Source organism: Lepidochelys kempii, chromosome 6, assembly GCF_965140285.1.
Source record: "Lepidochelys kempii isolate rLepKem1 chromosome 6, rLepKem1.hap1, whole genome shotgun sequence".
Lineage (NCBI taxonomy): Eukaryota > Metazoa > Chordata > Testudines > Cheloniidae > Lepidochelys > Lepidochelys kempii.
In genome coordinates, this window is record NC_136385.1 from 38405785 (window position 1) to 38425116 (window position 19332).

General features: G+C 40.4%; 1 protein-coding gene across 22 annotated transcripts in view; it reads left to right on the forward strand.

Moving 5' to 3' along the window:
* The window catches only part of MICAL2 (microtubule associated monooxygenase, calponin and LIM domain containing 2), a 188491-nt gene that overhangs the window by 14180 nt on the left and 154979 nt on the right, over positions 1-19332 (forward strand). For all 22 annotated transcript variants that reach the window (XR_013635922.1, XR_013635920.1, XR_013635921.1 and 19 more), the window contains exon 2: positions 16553-16910. Coding sequence is in view for 19 of the 22 variants with exons in the window: in XM_078853224.1 (XP_078709350.1) it covers positions 16647-16910 (264 nt within the window). In the remaining 3 variants the exon portion in view is untranslated. The remainder of the gene's footprint in view (positions 1-16552; positions 16911-19332) is intronic.

Sequence of the window (19332 nt, forward strand, 5' to 3'; positions counted from 1 at the left end):
GTAAGTATGGCCTACATTCTTTGTTCCAATACGTACGCATTTGCATTTAGCCATATTGAAATGCATATTGTTTGCTCACGCTCAGTTCAGACTTGTCCTTTTCATTATTTGCCACTCTCCCAATTTTTGTGTCCTCTGACCTGTTCAAAGTAGCACACTAATTTTATAGGGCAACACTAGAAGAGATTGTAGTGGCAACTTGTGACTAAAGCTTAGAATTTGATTTCTTCCCCCACTCTCCCCACTTTTTTAGACTTGGCATCTTCTGTTTGTTACTAATTGAAAACAACAAACTCATTATCTGTATGTTATGCCATTATGTTAATCTTAGAAAAGTAGAAATAAATCCCTTTCCGTGATGTGGTTATTAACTGCTACTATGTCTAGTCGCCTTAATCCAATATAACACTTTCATTGTTTAACCAGTTTGTTTTTTCAGGTTTCAGAGTAGCAGCCATGTTCGTCTGTATTCGCAAAAAGAAAAGGAGTACTTGTGACACCTTGGAGACTAACAAATTTATTTGAGCATAAGCTTTTTTTTTTTTTGTGAGCTACAGCTCACTTCATCGGATGCATTCAGTTTTGTCAGTGTACTTTAAAGGGCACTTATCACAAGCCATCTTACTACTACAGAATAAAAACTAGCAAATATTAAAGATATCAAATTATGATGTCTCGTCTGATAATTCTAGGTGCTGGGGAAGAGCCAAGATCTCTCTGACAAACTACCTCCTCTACAAAAGGGATCATATCCCAACTAATACATATGGTTGGAGAGGGGGAAATGGAAGATGTATAAGATGCAGAAATGAGTGGGGGAGCAAAATATGATTCCCAATTAGTTTAAAAGAAAAAAAATGGGACTTGTGGCATATCCTAAAGGCAGCCAGCAAGGGCTCTGATGAGCCTTCTTTAGAAGAGTTTTTGTCATTGAATATCCTCAACTAAAATATATATATATGTATGTATTCAGCTCAGTCCTGATCTGAACCTTGGGCCCAAAATCAAACCCACCCTGGTCAGCCATGACAATTAATCAGGATCATTGATAGAGAAACTGTTGCTCAAGTACTTGGGAAGCTATTTTATCAAGAGTTTGGTATACCAGTGCAAAGGCCTGGAATTGTATCCTTTTTCATATCAGCTAGTGTAGGTCACTGAGGGCAGGTTTACATACTCCCTCTATTATACCCCCTGGAGCAAATAAACATCTGAATTCTGCAAGCATCAAAACTTCTGGATCCATTTCCAGGGTACCCAATTGAGGAGTGCACTACAGAAATTTTGCCACTTACTCACACTTTCTCTGTGTTAGTGCACTATTTTATTTATTTATTCTTGCTTTGCTTATTGTCCTGGGCGCTCAGTAATACTACGTAGAATTTTGATGCTCTAAGAATGGTTTGATCAGTAGTTTGATGCTACATGCAAAAGAGACAGTTATTTTGAATGCTTTCAAAGCTTGTGAAGTTTCCCGTTAAACTTGTTCCCTATTCCTTCTCAGATCTTTTACATTCACATGTTTGAATATTGACTGCTAGTGTTCAATTATCAGGCTGAGTAAACACTGAGGAAAAATACTTCTGGTTCCTTGAAGTTAGTTTGTCAACATGCAGGTGAACAGCACTCGTGTGTGTGTGTGGGGGGGGGGGGGGGGTGAAACAATGAGGTGAGCACTGAAACAAACAGCTTTTAACTGCAGTTAAAAAGTAGGAGACCAATCTTGTAATTTCATTCATCTCATGATGCAACTTCTGTGCTGGAAGGCAACACTGCTTTCCTATTGCACTGTGCTACCCATCAATTGTGATTTCTCTTCAGTAAAGCTTGCAACAGTGCCGGTAGCAATAGCATTATACTGTTGGAATTGAAATATTTCACATATTTAAAACAAAAATCCCATTTGGAAAGATCAATTCAGTAATATCCTGTGTCATGTCTGAAGTCTGGCTTCCATAATATTGAAAAAGTGGAGAAATTAATAACCAGTCATCTTTAAACACTTCCAGGTAGTCTTATTGCCATTCTGGGTTGTTTTTGTGACAGAGTAATGCAAGCATCTTTAAGCAGTGTGTACTATTCTTCCCTGAGGATGTGATGAAGGAATCTGGGCTACTTTGAATGTGGCTTCTAATGTTTTCACAGGCTTATCCCAAGAGGCCTCTTTTTTTTTTTCCCCTCCCCTTCCCCTCTCAGCCCATCTCTGTTTTCCAGCGCACCCCCACCTTGGTGAGGTGAAACCTGGGAGTACACAAGACAAATCAGACTGCTTAAAGGGTTACAGTAGTCTGGAAAGGTTGAGAACCATTGGGCTAGAGCCAGGTATGTGTGGCCTGTAAAAGTCTGAGGCGCACTTTAAAATTGTGGGATGTGTATATGGAAGAAGTAGAGATCTACAATATAAAGTAGAGGCTTAGTGACAGCGTGGCTTTGGTGAGACAGTGAGGGCTTGTCTACATTACCTGCTGGATCAACGGGCAGCGATCGATCCAGCGGGGGTCGATTTATCGCGTCTAGATGCGATAAATCGACCGCCGAGCACTCTCCCGTCTACTCCGGTATTGCATCGGAGCGAGAAGCGGAAGTGGAGTCGACGGGGGAGCGTCAGCCGTCGACTTACCACACTGAAGACGCCACGGTAAGTAGATCTAATTACGTTGACTTCAGCTACGTTATTCACATAGCTGAAGTTGCGTAACTTAGAGCGATTTCCTCCCCCCCCCCCCCCCCCAGTGTAGACCAGGCCTGAGAGAGAACGTCCCCTATTCAAGGATAAAGAAGGTATATTCTGCTGCAATGCATAATTGACAAATGTTTGCCAAACAGCAGAAGTGCAGATTGCCAAGACGATTATTTGCTTATTTGTGCTGGCATGCCTTGGGGTCCTGGTCCATGGCTGGGGCTCCTTTGTGCTAGGTGCTGTACAAACACTGAACAAAAGATGGTCCCTGCCCCAAAGATCTTCATGTATTTTCAAAAGAAATTGAAACATAGTAAGGTATGGAAATCCAATTAAGGCATCCAAACAAGCTTACCTCTGCCCACAGTGACCCATGAGGGGAAAAAACAAGAACAAATTGTATGGATTTTAAAAATAAGCAAACACTATTGTGTAATCATTACAATTACATCATTATTGCATGGCATCACTAGTAGGCAGAGTTAAGGCCCCCAAACTACTTTAACTGAGTGTTTCTATACATGAACATGTTTACATTTCTTTTAAGTGGTATCCTTAGCTCCAAACTTCCTGGGTTTTTAATGCTTGTTTTGATTTTTTGCCCTGAATTACTGATATTTACTCAGCCTTAATGCTAGTTTAACGTAGGCTTTTCTGGGAATTTATGCATATTTTGACATTGGCAGCCTACAAATCAGGTTTTCCCAGCCAGATATTTCGTTTTAAATCAAATCTACTCTGCACTAAAGCGAATGTTAGGTATAAAAGACAGTGGAAAAAGTAGCATCTCCTTTAAAAGTTGTTTACATACCACCTTGTTATATGTGTACTTCAGGAATGCAGGCAGGGCTAGTGTGGGTGTACCTTCATAAACTCAGGGAAATAAAAGCTAAAGTTGTTCAGAAATCAGTGGAAAAAGAATTTGCTAACAAACAGACCCATGGTTTATTTTCTATTAAGATCTGAAGATAACCTCTTGTGAGTTTCCTTCAAAGACATTTTGTTAGGTCTGTTGGATAATTGGAAACAAGTGCCTGTGATTTTTTGCAAAAGAGCACTTAAGACAGTTGTTGAAAAATCTTGGAAACTACTTTTCTTGTTGGCTTTAATATTTTTAGCACAGCAAATTTAACCGATCTTAACAAACTCGTACAATCAGGGTTTAGAATGTGTGATGATAAACAGTTATGAGCAAGATTTATTAATAGTTCTGTCTGCATTTTGGAATGTTTTTCTTATACGATCTTCCATGTTGTAGAAGATGCATGGGGACTTGATTAAATCTGACTGTCAACCTGCCCCATGAAAGCGATAATGTCAGTAGACTAGCATTTTGTTATAGTTTAGTTCTTTTACTTCCAGAGAAATGTTGTCATATTTCATCATAACTTTTTTTTAGAGACTTTTTGTTTTGTGCCTCAGCTTTCTGTCGATTGGTGGGGAGGGGACATGGGCTCCATCAAGTTCCCCCACCCACTGGTTGATGCAGGTGGGTGACATTTCTGTCCTTCCAGCTTACAAAAGAGGCCCTCATCAAAAATTGTGGTGCAGTTCACCACCTGAAAACTCCCTAGCAGTCTTCTGACTGGCCCCGCATCTGTGCCCCCCGTGGCATTTTCTGGCTAGGAGTCAGTGGTGGGTTGACATGAAATGGGACCTGGATGTAACTGAACCAAAGACACACTTCCTCCAAAAAAGAAAAAAAAAAAAAAGAGAATAACAACTCAGAGCCTCCCCATTTCCTGTATGCTTGAGACTCCCGTGCATTTCTCTGATTCAGATAAACTTTCAAGTCTGACTGACTGTAGGGAAATGGATTGATTAGTGAATATATAAACACTAAAACAATGTTCATTTTAAAGTTTTATTTTCAAAAATTCTGGACAAATTTCTCGGTATATTGCACGCAGCCACCATGGGGCACAACATACAAAGTCTAAGAAGTGAAGTTCAGAGCCATGAAAGAGTTCTCTTTGGATTTATCCTATCCAGTTTCCTTTCCCTGGAAAGGCCATTATAAACTCTGTTTCTGTTGGAGCATCTCCCTTTGGGGGAGGAGGGCTTAACAGTAATTGTCGTAACATAAGATAGTAACCAAAAGTTCACATGTTAATTTAAATCTAAAAAGTTAATCAAAGGGGAAAATATATTTTAAGATACTGTGATACCAAAGTTATCAGTCGAATTATTGAAATCTGTCTAGTGAATTGGGGACACTTGAATTAGATAATCCAGAAATGTTTTAAAAACCAAATACATGATCTGGTTATCTCTTAAATCTTCATTTAGGTACTCTGGACAGTTCAGTGAAAATCTTGGAAATTCAAGACCCCAGTTCTGTCCTCAGTAACTTCATTTGGTTGCATAGTTGAGAAAGAGGGTGGAATTTCAGTCCCAAGTGTCATGTTTGATTTTTCTTTCTCTCTGGTGTAAGTTCTTTTTATACTGATAACTAACTTCTATAAAGTTTGAATAGGTTAAACCGAGGCCAAAGTTTTCAGACCTTGATTTTGAAATGTAAGCAATTAATCCATGTATGTGTGTCTAACTAAAAATGGTCTGACTTCCAGAGGTGCTGAGCAACCACTGCTCTTGTCATACATGTGTTATGTGGGGAAAAGAATCGACCCCCCCTGCCCCCCCCAAAAAAACACACCCATGTAGGGAGATGTTTCACTGACTTCAGTGGAGCCAGGATTTCACTCCATATGCTTTTTTAAAAATCCAGTAGTGACGACTTCTTCAAACCCCCCACAGGAAACAAATGAGAAACTTGTCAATGTTTCGCTTCTTGTCCTGAACCTTGCTCATTCAGGCACTGAAGGCTCTTCCTCATTTGGTCACCACAACCGACTCTTGGGTTGCTTACCTCTAACACTCACTGCCGCATTTTAGATCATCTCTTTCCAGCTTATGCCTCCCCCTAGTCTACACTGGTGGTAGCCAGATGGCTGGCAGCTGCTCCTCTATGGCTGTAGGGAGCAACAGGCACAGAGAAGAGCAGTGCTACTGGCCTAATCCTCCCCAATGCTCTTTTTTGCTCCCCAGTTGCCAAGGGTAACTTACTCAGGTTGTGGGGGACCCTTGTTAGATCTTTGGATCTAATCTTCATGGGTTCATTGGATCCTAAATCTACCCCCAGGGGTTGAAAGACCAGCATTTGCTGTATCTTATGTACCTTTGTTCCCCCAAATCCCCTGCTGCCCTGTCTCTTGATGCCAAAGTAAGAGTGGATATTAAGCTTCTGGATTGGATGAGTCTTCTCTTCCCCAGTAGGTCAGATGTTCACTGTGCTCACAACTTCATCTCCCTCCCCTTGGCCTTATTTTTATGCCCTTAGACCAGTGGTTCTCAAACTTTTGTACTGGTGACCCCTTTTACATAATAAGCCTCTCAGTGCGACCCCCCCACCTATAAATTAAGAACACTTTTTAATATATGTAACACAATTATAAATGCTGGAGGCAAAGCGGGGTTTGGGGTGGAGGCTGACAGTCCGTGAACCCCCCCATATAATAACCTTGTGACCCCCTGAGTGGTCCCGACCCCCAGTTTGAGAACTCCTACCTTAGACATAGAAAGGGAGTGGTAGAAGCATGGAATCCACTGAGCAGCTAGCTGCTTGTGGGTGGGGTCAGACTTGAGTGACAGCCACCAGGCAGTGCAAGCTACCTCCCACTTTCTGAACTCCAGCTCTCCCTTTGCTCCTCTGGGTGCACTCTAGTATGGTGTGAGATACCATAGTGTTAGGAGTGTTAGGAGCTGGCAGCTGCTGTTTGTTAATGATGATAGGTTTCCAGTTGCTTTAGTGATGGGTGTGAGAAATTCTGAGTGATCTCTACAGTTGTCTGAATCCTTTCTGAGACATATCACCCCTCAACAGAGCAGCAAGGAAACTGCAAAAGCCATGTTCTGTAAAAACAGCCCATTCTGATGGTTTGTATGTTTGAGTTTGAATCTTTAAAACCGATTACATACTTTATGAGGGGAAAACAAGCCAGGATTCTCACTAGATTTTAAGTTTGTCCCATTTAATTGTTTTCAGTGACAATATATTTATAATATAATGTACATTGAATAACAGGAATATTGTGCTAGAAGATGTACATTTGCTTGTTGGACACTTTTTTATTAAATTGCTTCCTGTGCCTTTAATATAGGTCCTTAATATATTTTTTGCAATTTCCCTCCTCCCATTTGTTTTTAACCTAGAAAAACAGCAACATAAACTTCTTAGTGTTTATCTCATTTTTGTGCCACTACAGCAGCGCTAAAACATGTTAACTTTCATTCTTTTATAACAAGTCTAAACAACATTCAAGTTTAATATATTTTTGTATATACATTTTAAAAATCAATAACTCTTGAAATTATTGATCATGGTTTGATAATGCTTTTGTATTCAGGCTTTCAAAATTGTACAGATTCTTATTTCATTTACTGATTCTTTTTAATAAGACAATAAATATATATATGTGTGTGTGTATATATATATATGTGTATATGTGTATATATATATATATATATATATATATATATATATATATATATAAAATCTTGGAAAATTTAACTTAAAAATGTGTACACACATATTAGAAACATAAAGGGAATGTTTTAATATTGTGAAGTTATTAATTGTGAAAACCAAATCTTAAGATTTTAGTTGCATTTCACTGGGTTACCAGAAAACTTATATAGAGTAGGCCATGATATACATTAGTGTTATTACTCAATTACATTACTAGTAGACAAAGTTAGTCTGGTATACATGGTTACACAGGCTTGTATGTGCTTGTGCTGTTTCTGGAGCTCCCTGGAGAGAAGCTGACATTTATATGTATATATTTTAATTGTTACTAATTGCTTCTAATCAAGGCTGCTTGATTGTACAAGTGTGTGTGTACTTTACATGTATGTGAGGTTTTTGAATAGTGTTAGTTCTCTTCAGTTGAACAGCTCTTTCACTGGTGAGTTCTTCGTGGTGTTTACAAGAGAGAGATGCCTGAAAATCTCTAATATAGGATATCCACCTGTGCTAAGTTTCTCTTTTCTAGAAAATAGTTCCAGACTTCCCTGAATGTACCCAACTTGTTGTGCAGCTGACGTATGGATTTCTCCATCGTAGCAACTCCTATAATCTATTCCTGCTATTCTGCCAAGTTGGGCCCAGTCCCCTTCTTCCCCTGGGTACCTGTCTTTAAAAAGGGAAAGAAAGGGGACGCAGGGAATTACAGGCCAGTCGGCCTAATTTCAAAACTTGAAAAGATACTGGAACAAATTATTAAACAATCAAATTTTAAGCACCTGGAGGATAATAGGGTTATAAGGAATAGGCAGCATGGATTTGTCAAGAACAAATCATGTAGAACCAATCTCATTTGCTTCTTTAGGGTTACTGGCCTAGTGGATGAGGGAGGGGAGAAGCAGTAGATGTAATATATCTTTATTTTAGTAAGGCATTTGATATAGTCCCACAGGACATTCTCGTAAATGAACTAGAGAAATGTGATCTAGATGAAATTGCTGTAAAGTGGGTGCACATCTGGTTGCAAGACCTTACTCATAGTGTAGTTATGGTTCACTGTCAAAGTGGGAGGGTGTATCTAATGGGGTTCCCCAGGGTCAGTTCTGGGTGTGATATTCGTTCAGTAGTTTGTTTAATGACTTGGATAATGGAATGGAGAATTGTTTACAAAATGTCCAGATGACACGAAGCTGGGAAGCGGGTGCAAGCATTTTGGAGGACAGGATCAGAATTCAAAACAACCTTGACAAATTGGATAATTGGTCTGAATTTGATAAGATTAAATTCAATAAAGACAAACTCCATGTAGAAAGGAAAAGTCAAATGCATAACTACAAAAGGGGAATTACTGGCTGGGTGATAGTACTGCTGAAAAGGATCTGGGGATTATAGTAGATCACAAATTTCACATGAATCAACAACGTGAGGCAGTTGTGGAAAAAAGCAAATATTCTGCAGTGTAAATTAATAGGAGTGTCGTATGTAAGACACAGGAGGTAATTGTCCCACTCTACTCGTCACTGGGGAGGCCTCAGCAGGAGTGATGTCCAGTTCTGCGTGCCACATTTTAGAAAAGATGTGGACAAATTGGAGAGTCCAGAGGAGAGCTACAAAAAATGATGAAAGGTTTAGAAAATCTGACATATGAGGAAAAGTTTTTTTTTTTAAAAAAAAACAACTGGGCATGTTTAATCTTAAGAAAAAAAGTCTGAGGGGGAACCTGATAAGTCTTCAAATATGTTAACGGCTGCTATAAAGAGACTGGTGCTCATTTGTTCTGCATGTCCTCTCAAGGTAGGACAAGAAGTAATGGGCTTAATCTGCAGCAAGGGGGGCTGAGGTTAGGTATTCGGATTAATTTTTAAACTATAAGCGTAGTTTAAGATCTGGAATAGACTTCCAAGGAGGTTGTGGGATCTCCAGTCAATGGAGGCTTTTAAAAAAAGGGTTGGACAGACACCTGCCAGGGACGGTCTAGTTTTACCGGGTCCTGCCAGAGAGCAGGGGCTAGGACTTGATGACTTCTACAGGTCCCTTCCAGCATTATGTTTCTATGACTCTGTCTGAGGATTACACTTGGGAACAATTTTAATTTAGGGCGAATTTGAAAGAATGACTATAGAGTGACTATTCATCTCGAAAGTGCTCACCATATGACTCCATAATACCAGACAAATAAAATTGGGCAAAATTTCACAAAGGGTGGTGGTTAGCTTTATTTTAACATGCAGGCTATTTTTAATCTTTTTTTTTATTAGTTTTACTGCTACAGTAACCATTAACTTCAGTTGTCTTTGCTGAGTGTCTTGGATAAAGCATAAAACAAAGCTTGGCTTCCAACATAAAAAGGACTAGACCAGATCTGCATCAGAGGCAACTATTTCTGTAGTGCTGACATCACAAAACTGAAGAACTTAGTTGTACAAATGTTTGAACTTAAAGCTAACAGAGCTTAAACTTTCCAGAAATACAATAGGATCAATGAAGTGTCACATTCGCTTGCTCTGAAATATACAGCAACTTGAATACTTATTAAGTTTTACTTTTGTGTAGGAGGTATGGGAAAATTGTACTTTGTCATTTGGATTCACTTGCAATATTTGGGTCTGCATCTGCAAATCCTTATTCATGCAATATTTGGGCCTGCATCAGAGGATGATAGGATTTCTTGTGCAGGTCAGCACTACTTGCATGAATGATGGTTTGCAAGTTCAGGTTCTTTTTGATTGTTGTTCAGATTTCAAGAATGTATCCATGTATAATCATGCTAATGCTATGTGGCTTTGTCTCCCTCAGGTGGCTAAACCATGTATAGAGGTTTCTGAGTTCGCTTCTGCCTCTGAGCTTATAGACCTAGTCCTTTTTATGCTCAAGCCATAAAGTACCCGGCTTTGACTGAGCTAACTGGGCAGGATCCAATATTTTGGATGCAATAGCAGACTCCAACATCCTTATGTGACCTAGCCACTAGAGGGGACAAAGAGCCACGTTGTGGTGGCATGGGTTACGTGTATGGTTCCATATTCTCATAATAAAACTGGAAGCACTGGTTTGATAGTGTGAAGAAATAAATTGGTGTGCACTAAGTGTAAGCTGGATATCAAATATGTGAAATGTGCCTACGTTTGTAGATAAAAATAAATGAAAATGCTACTTCTAATAAATCTGCAGAATTTTAGTAGACTGAAGAGGTCTTTCCCATGAAGGTATGCAAGTGTACACTGAAAAGCATTGATGGGTGCGTAGACACTCATGCACATGCTTCTAGCTATATTTTATTATTGTTGATTCCAGATGGAGCAGGTTAACTGGGCAGAGCAGCACTTGTTGGAAGGTCTGTGTTTAAAATGTCTCACATAACTCCAACAAAGCAAGCTGATAGCATGTTCGGTAACCTTGTAAGTTCATAAGCACAGAGTGTCCTGGTAGGAATTGTTTTGAATTCCATACTTGACCACAAAAATTATTTTGCAGGAGTTTTGTGTAAGTCAGCTTTTTGTAAAAATGAAAAAACAAAACAAAACAAAAATCCGAACCTAACCAACCAAAAAAAGAAATGAACCAACTGATTCAATTGTTAATAAAGGAAGAAAACTTTGAGGCTTTGTTCAGAAACCTTTTTAGTTATTGTTGAATTTTAGGCTTGTGCACAGATTCAGAGCCGTGAGTAAACAATATTTCAAGCAGTTTGGATTATGTATTTTAATTAGCTTTCTAAGTGAAGTGAAGAAAGATTTTGCTTTGTTATTGCCAGAATAACTCTTTTTTAAAAAAAACCTTTCTATTATGACGGTTCGTGGGGGGGGGGAGCCCCCCGCGGTGGAATCATTGTTTTCCTCTAAATATAAATATTTCTATTTAAAACAGTGGCTATAAAAACAAAATGTCTCATAAGTAGAAACTAATGTGGAAAGCCTAGAAACCCTGTAGTGCTGCCAGTTTCACTTGCAAATCTAATTGTAATGGTACTAAGCTTTCAGACTTTCATGAGCCAGGCAAGAGAGATTGCTTTTCAGAGCAGTTGCTGATTGTCCCTGGTCCTATGCTTATCACAGTATATAACAGGCCCAGTTAGAGCAGAAATGAAGTGGCTCGTCCTGTAAAAAAGTAGAAGTGGAGAAAGGCCAAAGTAAATGCTTACTACAAATGTTGCAGAATCTATTCCTTTGCTTCTGATAATGTTTGCTTAAGGTTAAAAACAATAAGTTCATTGTATTCTGTGTGCCTAACTAAAGTCTCAGTATAGAACTTTACTCTCAGTAAGCATGGAAGAATTAGGGCTTTATTGAAACTGGAATCAGGATTAATGGTATTGAAATACTTGGAATTTAATCTTTTTACAATCCACTCAAGAAGTATGTTCTCAAATATTAAAAAGAGAGCAACATAATGTGTCTGACTAAGAAATAATTTTTCATGTTAAACAGACAGCTTTTGAATTATTTTTATTCCCCCCAATGAAAAATTAAGTAGCAAGATAAGTTTTAAACTCTGAACACACTATCTTTATAAAACTAAAGTACTATTTAATTTTTACAGAGCAATATAAAAGTAGTTCTGGTGTGGATTTCTCCTATATTTTTATGCAGTTCAGTGGAGGTTCTGACCCTCAAACAGCAGACAAAACCCCAAACTTTCATTCCCAAATATTACCGTGCCCCCACATTTATCTTTTGGGGGCATGATATTTAGGTAAGCCTTTAAATTCACTTATATTATTCTAGGTAAAGACACAATTATCTGCTTTAATGTTTCCAGAATCACTTTAGAGACTAACCAATTTATTTGAGCATAAGCTTTCATGAGCTACAGCACGAAAGCTCATGCTCAAATAAATTGGTTAGTCTCTAAGGTGCCACAAGTACTCCTTTTCTTTTTGCAAATACAGACTAACACGGCTGTTACTCTGAAGACTTCATTGAATCATTTCTGGTGAGCTCAACATGTGCAGTGTCCCAGTGAAATAGCAGTGAATGTTCAGAACAATCTGTCTGGAGAGCATCAGCATTTCCTCTTCTGTGTATTCTCCATCATTGTCATTGGTCAACATAATGCTTATGCCAAAAATAGAGCCATGGTTTTTTCAGTAGCAATCTGGAATTCACAGTAACCAGAGTCTCCTGCGCCTCATGTCTGTCAAACCACAAATCGTGGCTTTTGTGAAGAACTTGACCTCTGACACAATTAAAAAAATTCAGCCAGTGAGCAAATGTCTCTGCTGAGATTTCACTTTGTCCATATTAAATAGTTTTAGGATTATTTTGGAAACTGACTAGCCTAAAGGCTCTCCTTCTATGAAACGGCCCCACAGAAAGGGGGTGGAGGGAGTTAGTCGGGAAAATGGGCAAGCCTCACCTTACGGAGTTCCCGATTTCCACTCAAGGCTATGTGAAGGAACAGGAGTCCTTCTGTCTGCATAAAGAGGCTGCCTATTTGTACTGCTTCTGATATCCTATCTCCTCCTCAACAGCATGGTTTCTTTTTGAGTCACGTTGCCACTGGCTCCCACTACCCTGCCAATGCCTTACACTCCTCCTCTTCCCCTTTCCTTTGCAAAATGAGGGTAGAAAGCATAGAGGGTACGTAAATGTTGTTAGCTTATCTGATGGCATTTTTAGAGGGGAGTTTTCCAAGTGGTTATTAAGAAGGAGGCATGCTGCATAGAATGACTAGTCCCATCTGCCAGAGTTCCTTCCCCTCTTTTTCCTCCTGAAGATCCCTAGCCATGCTGTAGTCACATGGTGTTTGGATGAAGGATGCTTAAATACCACTCAAGACTGGCAACAAACCCCGGTCCCCCCCCCCCACCGCTGCCACTGCTGCCTTCCCCTCCTCCACGTTAAAACCCTCTGACATTCCAACTCAGCCAGTGTGTGCAATACCATGGATTGGCGCTTGAAGACTAGACTAGAATCCTGCCCCTTTCAGCTGGAGTGAGTGTTACTGTGACAAAGAGCCCATGAGTGCATAAAAGGAGGAGGAACTAGGAAGATCCTCCTCAACCCTAAAAACGTCAGATGGAATCAAAACTTGGTTGGGACTCTCTTGGCTATAAGAGGCTCCCCCAATTCAAGGAAGCTCTCTAGATGGGCCTCGCACCAAACTTCTGTTTTCTTTTATTGTATATCTCTTAGAGTCTGATGTCTTCTACTTGCTAGGAGCCAAGAGTCAGTGGAAGGCAGGAAAGTGCCTCTTTCCTTTTGATTAATTGGAGCCCTCTAGAAAATCAAAAAGCACTAATGGCTTAGGTGCTCTGAAGTGCTGTATGAAAGTGTTGGTGGGTGGTGTGATGTATTGACTTGTGGAAGGGCTTCTTCCAGATATCCTGGCTCGGACAAGGAGTTATTGGTGGTTATGCTGGCACATTGACCGTTCCCCAGTGACAGACTTTTTCCTGAAGTTATCAAGTTTTTGCTGCAGGAAACTGTAACTCTGGCAGAGGCCAGCAAATTTAAAGTTGCCTTTGAATGAAACTAAGGCTATGTCTACACTTGCAGAATTTTTGCGCTGTCAACGGTGATAGTGAACTGGTGAAAGAAAAGCACTGGTTTGTGTACTCACTTACTTCCACAGGCGTCAGAGAATGTTTACATTTGCAGCATGTCTAGCCTTGATGAGAGCAGCGCACTGAGGGCAGCTATCCCACAGTGCAGCTTTCTCCATTTTGATGATAGGCCTTGTGGGAAGGGAGGCCAGGGGTGATCGCAGGGCATCCTAGGACCCTGCACAGCCGCCTTCTCCCCAAACATTGATCAGCTCCAAGCATTGCTCGAAGCAGGGGATCATTTTCTCTGTAGAGCAGGCATTGTCACCTTGCCAGATAAATGAGCACTTGCCAAGAAAACAGGAAGCGGAGTTTTAAAGTTTCTGGGGCTTTATGGGGGGTGGATGTCTGTTTACCTGGCGTCAGAGCAGCAGAGCTGCTGGCCAGAGTGGTCACCTAGGCACTGTGGGATATACTGCAGAGACTAAAAGCTCTGTAAAGAGGAAGAATGTGTCTTCACTTGCACCTCACCGCAAAAGCATCATCGGTAAGAGCTGTACGCTTCTCGTGGAGGTGGCTTTCTTTTTTGCAGTGAAACTTCTGAGTTTCACCACAAAAAGTCATTGGCAAGTGTAGATGCTCCCATGGTTTTTGCGCAAAAGGGGACTTTTTCCACTTTAAATGGCAAGTACAGACGTACCCTAAGTGGGTGGCTATAGCTATATCACTCCTCCTTTACTTTTCACTCGTTTCCTTATGCTGACTTTCATATATCGAGGATGTATTTTGAGAAGTTAACAGTTAGTCACCTTGGGCTTGAACCTTCAAAGGTGCTGAATGGGAATGGAAGCACTCAATCCGGGCAAGATTAGAGCCCCTGAGAGACGAAGCAAGGGAAAGGTTGTTTTTTTGCTTCATGAAGCCCTTCACAAACTAACAGGGAACATACCACAAATGAGGAACTCAGACTGGAAAACAAAATTGCCTAATGTATTCTTGGCAATAAGTATTTAATCATGGCACTAGGTCCAAGAAAAGGTACAAACTCTCAACACTGGAAATTTATTATACCCTAAAATGGCAACAGAATGATGTAAAAGTAAAGGTTATTTATTTTAAGCATGGCCACAAAATGTAAGCATTCCAAATGCTTCTCTGTTTCTTCCCACAGGAGGCTTTTATAGGTTGCCTATATTCATTCATGTTGAAAGAATGCAAGATTTATGTGATGGGTCTCCTCTTAATTTAAATACATTGATTATTTTGGCTTCCCTTTCCGTTTGAACCAAACGTGGGTAGAGAATGAATGGTTTGTGAACAATGTTAAATTAAAAGTGTATCTGGAAAGGCCCTTCTAACAATTTATTTTAAAGCTAAAAGCCAACTGATGGGGGTCCAAGTAAAATAACAAATTATGTGGGAGATTAAACAAGCCTCAGTTTGGTATTGTGTTTGGAATGGTAGGTAATTCCTTAATAGCAGGAAAAACGGAATATGACTGGCCCCACTTAAAACTCTGGATTTGAGTCCAGGTAAGCTCTCGCCAATTGTAAGCAGCTAAATAATCCATCTTAATTCTCTTGGGGAAAAATAAGAACTTGGGAATCTAAATCTTTTGACCTGGGATGACTTTAGCGGGGAGTGTCTGAAATTCAGAATGAGGGGTTAAAGTAGGCTCTGGGAGTGGCCCTACAAAGTTATTTTAGTACTTTAAAATGTACACTAATTAGAGTAGCTTTCTCTTCTCACAGCTCAATAGTAGTTGTCCTAAATACTGCATGTGGTTTGACCATGAGAAACACTAATTACTCATTACGTGAATGTAATCATTTTAAATAACAATGTGCATTTTAAATAACAATTACCTCCCTTATACTGGAGAGTACTAGATTCTTTTTCATTTGGGCTTGGTTCATATGGGGGTTGGAAGAGTGGAGTAGGTCCCTTTTTACTGGAATTTCAGTTTTGGAGTAACAAGACGTGATGCTCCAGTCATCCTAAATGTTTTCTACATGCAACTGATGACAAGATGAACAGGCTCCTCATGCTGAATCTAGGTTGTTTTGGATTAGTTGTATACTAATGCCCTAGCTGTAATTGGACATCTTTCTTTAAAATAATGTAGTGTTGACTTATGGCCAATTCCCAGAGATACAAGGCTCTGACTACAGTTATGGTTGAGGGATGCTTCTGAGGAATTACTGTGTGTGAAGCCTTCAGAAAGGTATCAATTGCTAGCTAGTAGAGTAAGGCCAAAAATGATTGTCATTAGACAAATGTGATAGCGTTTTAGGGAGAATGAGTTGTCCTTGAAACCAGTGCATTAGAGTGTTTAAGGATGTTTGTAAGGGTCATTATGAAATAAACTGATGCTTAGCATTAAGAACATAAAAATGGCCATACTGGATCAGACCAATGGTCCTCCTCACTTAGTATCCTGTCTTCTGACAGCGGCCAATGCCAGGTGTTTCAGAGGGAATGACAGAACAGGTAATAATCAAGTGATCCGTTCCCAGCTTCTGGCAAACGGAGGTTAGGGACACTTCAGAGCATGGTTTTGCATTCTTGCCTATCCTGGCAAGTAGCCATCGATGGACCTCTCCTCCATGAATTTATCTAGTTCTTTTTTTGAACCCTTTATAGTCTTGGCCTTCACAACATCCTCATTGCAGAGGTGGCATAATTTTATTTATAATTTCTGCAGTTGGTATATTTGATGCCATTACTAACTTTATCTTGCACTTTGGCTCATTTAGAGAGCCTTTCATTTCTGCATGCTTGTATCTAGCTGGTTTTAAATATGATTTGTAGGTTTTTGATCTTCATTATGTTGAAAATATGTTAATTTGACTTTCTTTTCTAGGTATAATATTCTTGGAAGTACTTGATAATATCGGTCACCTGTATCAGAGCACCACAGTTCAAGTTTAGTCCTTTCTACACATACTGCTCAGAACATGGGGGAAAACGATGATGAAAAGCACAGCCAAGGTGGCCAGATATTTGAAAATTTTGTACAAGCATCAACATGCAAAGGTACCATTCAGGCCTTTAATATCCTCACCCGTCAATTTGAACTAGATCCATTGGACTACAGAAATTTCTATACTAAATTGAAGTCAAAGGTAACCAGCTGGAAGGCCAAAGCTTTGTGGAACAAGCTTGATAAAAGAGTAAGTCATAAAGAATATAAGCGAGGAAGATCTTGTATGAACACTAAGGTAAGCTGAGAACTTCAATTTCTAATTTATAGTTTAGAACAAATTTTGCCGCTAAAGATAAACAGTTCTGCATAGTATAAACTATTTTCTTACATAGCAAAGGAGTGGTGGTTATTTGCAAAGCACTTACTGGAACTTGGAGATCTGGCTTGTCATGTGGCAGTGACTCTCCTTGTTTCTAGCTATTAAACGATAGTAAACATCAATATTTAAATACCTTCTTATTGTTGCTTTTGCATACAAACAATTCTAGTCGTTTTCCCACTGATGTTACATGATTGCGAGTAGGGATGTAAAAATCATTTTAAAAAGTACCCATTTAAACTATTAAAATGATATCAGTTAACCATTTTACATCCCTAGTTGGTACCCTGTCACCATCCCTTCCTGCGCACTGTCCTGGTGATGGGAGGTGGGGGTGGGAAATGGGAGAGACCATTCCATGATCCAGGAGTGTTATGGTGGCAGGGAGAACCTGTCATGTGACCAGGAGGTGTCATGGTGACATCAGTCTCCACCGTCACATGACCTGGTCTCCCTCAGTGTGTCGTGGGACTTTGGATAGTTCTGGTCACGTGCCCCTTGCTGCCCAGCTCCCTGTCCGTACCATGGGCCAGGAGGTGGCGAGTGCCCAGTGCCGCCCACCCCCTCAGCCAGTCACATCCAGTGGAAGCAGCCAGCGGAGGCCTGGGTTCTGAGCGGCTGCACACATGGCAGGAGTCTGGATGGTGACTGGGGCTCAGCAGAGTCTCATGGGGGGATCGGGACAGCGGAGGGGGGGCAGTGGCTGCTCCCCAGGCAGGGGGCCCATGCTTGTGGGGGAGGGGATGTGCCCGGTTGGGGTCCTTGTACTGGCTCCTGGTGGGGAGCGAGGCACCCAGCCCTGGTAGCCGGTATTGATGGCCTGAGAGCACAACGTGTTCTGATTGCCCCGGGCTCCAGAACCATCACCATGCAAGGGCAGTTTGGCTTGTTCTGCCCTGGGTGCTGCTGGGGAGTGGGATGCAGATAGGGAAGAGGCGGATTTGTTAATGCACACAGTGTGCTCAGACGTGGCGGCAGGGAGTGCAGCCAACTTGAGGGAATGACAGCACAAGTAGGGATGTGAAATGTCATGAAATTATTTTACCCATCTGTTTTAAAGATTAACTGCAATATATTAACAGTAAGACTAATACTTATTGATTAATGGTTGAATATTTTACATTCCTAATTGTGAGTAGAAGAGGAGGCAGTCTGTGTGATTGTGAACAGCATGTTGATGTTCTGTTTCTAGTAAGATATAGTGAAGACCTGTTGGAAACCATTGGATTCCAGTGAGTATAAATGCTGGTATAAAAGTTTTATATTAAAGATTTATTTTTAACCAGTTTATGCCACTCTGTCTATCTGGCGATTATATTTCATTTTAGAGTAGCTCACTTGCGACTGTATAAATATGGCTCCCAGTTTTATTGCTGAGTTACAGCTATAAATTATATGAAATCCAGATTGGTCATCTATTGAGAATTCTCAGCCCTCAGATGGACAAATCCTGGGGTTATTGACACTTGTGTAAGTAGAATACAGGGGAGAAACAGGGTATAAAATATACACAGGACTCCAAACCATGAAGGGTTTCATAAATTGAAATCATCATGAATTTCATAGTTGTAATCTCTGCAAAGGGGCAGTGTGGCTTTTTTTACCCCCTTCACTCTCCTTAAAGAACAGGGGCTTTTCAAAAGCATCTGGGAGAAAAGGCTCTGAAATCACTTGGAATGCATGTAAGGGCTCCTGTTTTTGTTTGTAAAACTTATCTTTTGGATAAGCTCTTTTAAAAAAAAAAAAAAAGTTTTGAAATATCTCTGCTGCAGGCCTCTCTGGGAAATGAAGAACCAAGAGATTTTGGACCACTAAAACTTCCTCATCACTTTCCTATCTGCCTTCCACTTCTTCCTCTGTTTGCTTTTTTCCTCCCTTCCTCCCCTGTCACTTCCATTTTCTCCTATCCTTCCTCTCTTTGTTCTTTTGAAAGAGTTCTTGAATATATGTCAGTGAGCAACTTCATGGTGAATGTATAGTCAGGAAAGGGAAGGAGTGGGGGGCGGGGGGCTGTGTGGGGGGAAAAGCATCTGGCAGTTAATAATTGTCCCGTACTATACTCTATTATTCTCCCTCCCTGCCCTTCCCCATTCCCTCACCCCCAGTTTCTGATGTCAGCCTGAGGAGATAGTAGCAGCAGAAAATAGGTAGTGTTGACTGCATGTGTAAAGCGTAGGGAGAGCATGGCTCCGGTCTCTGAAGTGTGCCCATACATACAGTGCAAGGCCCTGGTCGTGCAAAGCCTTAAGCATTTGCTTAATGGCACACGCTGTGTGAAGTCAAACTGAAGTCAATGGCACTCTCAATTTGTAACAATTAAGCACCTGTGTAAAACTTT